This window comes from Cryptomeria japonica, chromosome 11, assembly GCF_030272615.1.
Source record: "Cryptomeria japonica chromosome 11, Sugi_1.0, whole genome shotgun sequence".
Lineage (NCBI taxonomy): Eukaryota > Viridiplantae > Streptophyta > Pinopsida > Cupressales > Cupressaceae > Cryptomeria > Cryptomeria japonica.
This window is the reverse complement of record NC_081415.1, coordinates 13,489,941-13,497,021: the sequence shown is the minus strand read 5'-3', so window position 1 is coordinate 13,497,021 and position 7,081 is coordinate 13,489,941. Positions and strand designations below refer to the sequence as shown.

The following is a 7,081-nucleotide window of genomic DNA, read 5'->3' as shown; positions in this document are numbered from 1 at the left end:
CTCTCCTGTCCTCCCTCCCTCCGAGGTGCTACTCGCCTCTCCCCCACCACTCCCCTCCGCCTCCGTCGTCCCCTGCCTCCATCTCCTCCACCATCATCCTCATCATCCCCTCCCGCCTCTCCCTCCAACAGCTCTCCTGGATCTGTCAACCTAGGAAATGGATGCTCTGCCCAATACGCAGAGTACTCTGCGTCCATCCCTGCATCCTCTACCTCTGGCCACATGTCCCATGGTAATGGCATCATCTCCGCCAGCTATGTCACGGCCTGATCATATGATAGAAGCGGCCCAAACTGTACCTGATCTCTGACTGTACGGGCATACATGCCCGAGCCTCGTGGCATCCGCTGAATCCGTCCAAACTGCCTGCATACCCTATCTACAAGCTGCCTCTCCAGAATATAGGGCGTCCGCCCAATCAGATACCTGCTCCTGAATACATAGGGTAGCTCCAATGCGTCGTCATCCCACTCCTCGCACCCCAGGTACAGCCTCCAGATGACCATGTCTATGTCATCTATGACGCGCCTCCAATGCTCCAGTCGACCAATCCGAGGCTGTGATGTAATCATGTCATACAAATGCATGAAGCTCCGTCCCTGCCCTCTGCCTCTGAAGTGGATCGGCCGTGTGATGGGAAGGTGCTCATATGCCCACACCTGAAGGAGAGTCACTCCGCAGCCCAAGCCCACTGATCCGTGGTACACAAACTGATGTAGCTCATAGTACAAATGTGCCAGGACACATGGCCCCCACGCATATCTGGTGTGCTCTATCATCAGTGTCTCCAATGCCCCTCCCCAGCCAACTGCCAATCCCCGTGTGGCTCTGTCCGGACACAAGTACCCACTGATAGCTCCTCCAATAACTGCTGGCAATGCTAAACCTGTAGCAGTCATGGTATCCCAGGCTACGTGACCTGCTCGCATCTCCAACCCGGGATCCTGAAATACCCGTCGCAGCGCCTCCCTGTCACCATCACGATCGTATGGAATCAACTCTCTATCGATCGGGATATGCAGAATCTTGTACACATCCTCCAATGTCACTGTCATCTCACCCATCGGCAGATGAAACGTGCATGTCTCAGAGTGCCATCTCTCAGCCAACGCTGTCAGCAAACCCATGTTTGCCCGAAACTCAGGCACAAATAGCACATGTGTAAGACCCATCTCCTCAATGGAAATCCTATCCTGGATCGACAACTCTGGTCGCAACCTCTGAGTCGATGGGAATCTCTCTCGTGACTCCAACATCGGCAAATACTCCTGCAGTCAAACACAATCAATCATGTCAGTTATCGTGGCATTCACTGTTTATCACAAAATGCTACTTGCTATCTAAATGCATACGCTTACCTATCCTAGTGACACTCACTGTTCATCACAAAGTGTTGCTATCTATCCTAGTAGTACTCCATGTTCATCACAAAGTACTACGTGTGTGACATTCCCTATTCATCACAAAGTGTTACTCACATTCGCACTCCCTGTTCATCACAAAGTGCTGCCTATCTTGGTGCTCCCTGTTCATCACAAAGTGCCTTGATCTATCTTAGTCTTCCTAGAGGACCTGCTTGAGTGTATCCTCTCAGCAACTTATCCAATCAACAGCGTATGTTCATCACAGAACTGCTGATTTGACCTAAAAGACTTAAACCATGCATTTTGACACACAAACGCGCTTTAATCTCCTAAATGCGCTTATAGACTGCACAAACGCGCTTCTGCAACACAGACGCGTTTTCTGAACACAAACGTGCCCATACCATGCACAAACACGACTAGGGAACACAGACATCCCTACATGACATAAACGCCCCTACAGGGCACAGACGCTTCTATAATTCGCAAACGCGTCCGCAATCAACGCAAACGCGGTTCCAGGCACAGATGCGCCTGGACCCGACACAGACGCGCCTATCCGACACAGACACGCCTGGCACTAACACAGACGCGGTTGCGCGTTTTTGCACTTTTTAACTACCCTATTCCTAGCACATTTATTGCTACTAAACATGCATTTATGACAAAACTTGAAATGCGTGAAACTACGAGGAGGTTTTTGGGTACTTACCGGCTCTCCTGCATCTGCTGGTCACTGGAATCGGCGAACACGGTCAAATCTATGAACCAAAACCATCGCTGCTGACTGTTGCTGCTCTTTTCTCGCTCTGCACTGTGATCTCGTAAGGGTGTGGATGACAATGAGGATGTCTTTTGCCCGTGGTCTATCTTATAGCCTAGCCTAGCCCTTGTCTTCATTTCCCGAGTCAGTCTTTCTCATCTCGTGACTTTGTCACTTTATCCAATCAGTCCATTCTATCCCGTCTTTCTTATCGAGAGATTGTCTGCAATCTTTTCAGACATTTTCATCCAATCTCTCGAGGGGGCATATCATTCCCATTCTGGGGCAACTTTGTATCAGTTCATCTTATCTTCTTTGAAACAACGCGACAAGCCGCATTGTCTCAAAGAGGGGCAAAATGTAGACACTCAAAATTGTCATGTCTAATTAAATAAATATTTTATTTATTTAATTATCTAAGCCTAATTCTTCTATTAATTAAATAAATTTTTATTTATTTAATTAATTCATTTATCCTCTTCTAGCCTTATTTCTCATTTAAATAAATACATTTATTTATTTAAATTATCCCTTTCCTAAATTAAATAAATATTTTATTTATTTAATTGTCCCACTTCTTCTATTAATTAAATAAATATTTATTTAATTAATTAATTCATTATCTTTTTCCACCTATGACACATGTCATTCATCTCTTAATTCCTACACTACCTACCTCTTTCATTATTTTGGTATTTCTTTTACCTACCCTCTAATCCTAGCCGACCTCTCTTTTTACACCTCTCAATCTTAACCCTCCATTTCTTATTGTGTCTTCTATTTAAGGAGATACTTTCTTCATTGTCAAACCCTAACTACTTGATCAATTGACTACACTACGATCCTACTTGCAACCACATTCCGTTCTTTGTTGAGCTCTTGTGCATATAAAAAAATCTGAGAGCAAATATATCAAGCAAGATCAATGGAGATAGGAAGAATGGAGATCAAAACCCTATTGGACATGTGATGGTATAATCTTTGTGATTTTGAGTTATTTGCATTGTCTTAGGTTATCTTCATATGTTATGGTGGATCTTTGTTCATTGTTAGGCTAGGGTTTAGTGGTTGAATTCATTTAGCCTTTCAATATTGTTGTTTATTGTTATCCATTTTCACCATAAACAACTACAATCGGCTCCATCTTCATCCTCCACAACACCAACTCATGAGAAATAGATATAGACACCCTCTTTGGAAGATAAATCGGGAGGGGAGGTGGTGTCCTCCTCAATAGGGCATTCTAAAAATTAACGCGAATAGGTCTTCTCAAGGAAACCCCGGTCCTACTGGTATTGGCGGCATTGGTAGAGATAGCTTGGGGATCGTTCAGTTTCTCTTTTCTATTTATAAAGGTTGTCACACTAATAATTTGATGGAGGCTCTCGCCATTCTATTTGTTGTGGAGTGTGGTTGTGCTCTTGGCTGGAGTAGACTCATTTGTGAATCTGATTCTGAGGTGGTGGTGAATTTTCTAAATCAACAGCATTCTACGGATGTTAGCTAGCAGTTGAGTTTTGTTGTTAACCAGATTCTTCATTTGTGTGATTCTTTGGTTTCTATTTCGTTCACGCATATTCCTACGGAGTGGAATGGTGTTGTCAATTGTTTCGCCAAATGGGCTTCTAAGCACATGCATAATTGGTATATCACGGATAAGGGTCAATTACCCCTAGATTTGTCTCATCAGTTAGATCACTTAGTAGATCTTGACAGGGTTGTTTCAATATTCCCTTGCTTTGTTCTTGTTTTGCTTTCAATAAATTTTAACCCCTCCATTATTTTCAAAAGAAAAATAGATTTTTTCAACTATAGACATTAAAACAAAAGGTAATGTATGGTTCTCCATTTTCATGTTATTCTAGTCTAGTAAATAATGTTCTATAATTTTAATTACCTTTCATGTTTTTAATTTAGAAGTCTATGAAGGGTTTACCTTCTTAATAAGAAGCAATTGTTATTTTTAGATTCTATTTTTATACTTATGAGAGTTGCTTTACCAATAGCAATGTTGCTCCTAATTATTTGAAGTTTTCTTGATCTGTCAATCCACTTCCTTGACACAAGTCTCATGATATGAGTGATGAATACTAAGAGGGGGGTGAATTAGTATGCCCAAAAACTTAACCAAACTCTTAAGCAATTTTACTGTAGACCAATATAGTAGTTTAAACAACAATCTGGTTAAAACACAGATAAGGCAAATAGAAAATAAAGCATTCACCCACAAAAGCACAATAGCCTTAACACAAGATATTTTGACATGGAAACCCAAATGGGAAAAACCACGATGAGTAAAACTCACAAGTCAACTATCTACAGAATAGTAACTAGACCGGTTAAGGTCTTACAATGTTCTTCACCAGAATAGATCCTGTTAGGAATCCAGATCTTTGTTAGGAGATAAGTCTTGTTAAAGACTACCTTGCTAAAGGATTTCAGATCCAAAACTATGAACCACCTTGTTAGAGGATTTACAATAGGCTTGACTAGGCCTACCCGGTTAAGGGTTTCTAACTTGTCAAAGAGATTAGTAATCAACAAGTGAATGATCTAGAAAGTAGCACATAATGCTTGATTAGATCCTTGACTTCTCTTTGTTAATGCATTGCAGCATTACTTCAGTCTTCTATCTTTTGCATACTCAATCTCTATCACACGATGCTTCTACAACAACTTCACACTTCAACACACATATATATGAAAAACCCTAGACAAGATGTCCTTAAATAGGAAGTTGATTTCATGTCAGTCCAATGAGATTGGTTTACAATTTCCTAGGTTCAAAACATCTAGACAAATTTGGTAACACGGCACAGAATCACTGCCTAAGTGTTGGAGGATGCTAACTCATCACACTTTACAAGTTTACCAGTTGAATCACCACATCAGTGTCGGTGGATGATAACTCATCACACTTTACAATTTTACCAGTTGAACATAGTATACCGATTATCGGTTAACAAACAGAGACTGGTAAACTGGATCATAGTGTTATGATCAAAAAGATTAACTTCCGCTAGGGGTCCTCGTACCACTTGAGGTCTTCAGTCATGCCTTGACCGGTAAGCTCCTTCTGCAAAACACCGATAGTCTTCTACAAACAAAGACTATACATACAATGGCATATAATACCAGTTTGAACAATACAACACATACTATGAGTTGATAATAACTCATACATAAAATAAGTGTGTATCAATCACAACTAAGCATGCCAACAACCACCTCAACTAAGTACAAACATTATCAAAATGCCAACAATCTCCCCCTTTGGCATTGATTGTAACACTTAGGAAAATTTTGACATCTAAGTGCTTACAAAACAAAAATAGATGCCATAACCAAAATTACTCCCCCTAAGCATATACACTACTCCCTTTGCCAAAATTATAAGCATGTGCAAATTCAATGCTACTCCCCATAAAATTTTCATGACAGAATACTACTCCCCCTTTACCAACAATGACAAAGTAAAACATGCCTCAGAAATTTACCAAAAACATATTACATAATCATGAATAAAGAGTATATGTCTATGACAATAAGGAATAAAAATTCTCAAAAATGAATTTAAAATCTTTGAAAAAAACTTCATGTCAATAGACCAAGTATCTAGGAGTGAGGCCACAATTTCACTTTGTGTCTTCATCTCAAAGGATATCTCCTCCATGGCATCCATAGTACTCATCTCCTGAGTAACAGTGATAGATTCCATGTTTAGAAAGCACTTCTGAAGAATCTGCAACTTTGGTAGCAACAGCATCTGTAACTCCTGTAGATCATGATTCCACTTGTAGATCTCCGAGTCAATTCTAGCTATCTGTTGTCTGAAAGTTTTTACTGTCTGCCCATACGCTGTGAAAGAATATTAAGGAACTTTTAAGGTCTCTGCATACTTCTTTAGTTCTGATTGGAGTTGACCTTTCTTTTTCAGAGCATCATCACAAAATAGGTTAGGTTGGCAGATTTTGCTAAAAAGTATGTTGCCTTCCCCCATAGCTAGACGTATGTCATCTTTCTGCTTGATCATTTTTTCTCTGTCTTCATCCATTTTCTTTACTAATGCAATTTTCAAAGCCTTTTCATGCTTCTTCTCTACAGAAACTTGGGCAACATCTTCTAAGGATTGCACTTGATCACCCAATATGGTGCACAGGAGTTTTAACTAGGCCATTGAAGGATCAGTACTGGGAAGATTGGTCTCGGGGACTAGGCTCGAAAGAGTATCAACAAAAAATTGGCTAACATATTTTTCTTTCTTCTTTCTTAGTTCCTCCAATCTTTCTTGAGCCAGTCGAATACTTCTCAGTAGCTCATTTTTATCTTTTGACCCGATGAAACAGGCAAGAGTCGGGTCATTGCGACTGGTGAGATCAACCTGCTTAGTCTGATCTTGCTCTCTAATTGCCTTGGGTGTCTGTCCTCCTTCTTTTGCTTTGAGCTCCTCTTGTCTCCTCTTCTCCTTCTCCTCTTTCACCTTGGCCTCCTTGTTGATCTTCTCTTTTTCCTCCTTCTCCTTCTCATGTTTCTCCTTCGCCTCCTTCTCTTTCGCCAATTTCTCATTCGCCTCCTTCTCTTTCACCAGTTTCTCCTTGTCCTCTTTCTCTACCTTTTCCTTCCCCATATTTTATTTTTCTTATTTCTCCTTTTCGACCTTCTCCTTCTCTGTTTTCTATTTCTTTGCTCTCTCTTTTTCTACTTTCTTTTTCTCTGCTCACTCTTTCTGCACTTTCTCCTTGTTAGCTTTCTCATTTTCCGTTTTCTTGGATTTTTCCTTTTCCATTCTCTCCTCTTCCACTTTATCCTTCTCTATAGTAGTGCCTTCAACATCTAGTGCATCAAAATCAATGGGGTCATTTTGTTCTACTATTATTTCACCCTGACTATTGTAGACTTCATTTGGTTTAGATTTAGCAAGTACAATTGCTTGCTCAGCCTGTCGATTATCTTC

At 40.7% G+C, this 7,081-nt stretch overlaps 1 protein-coding gene across 1 annotated transcript; it reads right to left on the bottom strand.

The window, feature by feature from the left end:
* Positions 1–6,295: 6,295 nt before the first annotated feature.
* LOC131859987 (uncharacterized) lies at positions 6,296–6,754 on the bottom strand. Its single transcript, XM_059214318.1, has one exon. It carries the CDS (start codon positions 6,752–6,754, stop codon positions 6,296–6,298), a length of 459 nt encoding a protein of 152 aa, XP_059070301.1.
* Positions 6,755–7,081: the final 327 nt, after the last annotated feature.

Excerpts from the sequence above, each read along its gene's own strand:
- LOC131859987 (XM_059214318.1), bottom strand. The coding sequence starts at position 6,754 with ATGGGGAAGGAAAAGGTAGAGAAAGAGGACAAGGAGAAACTGGTGAAA.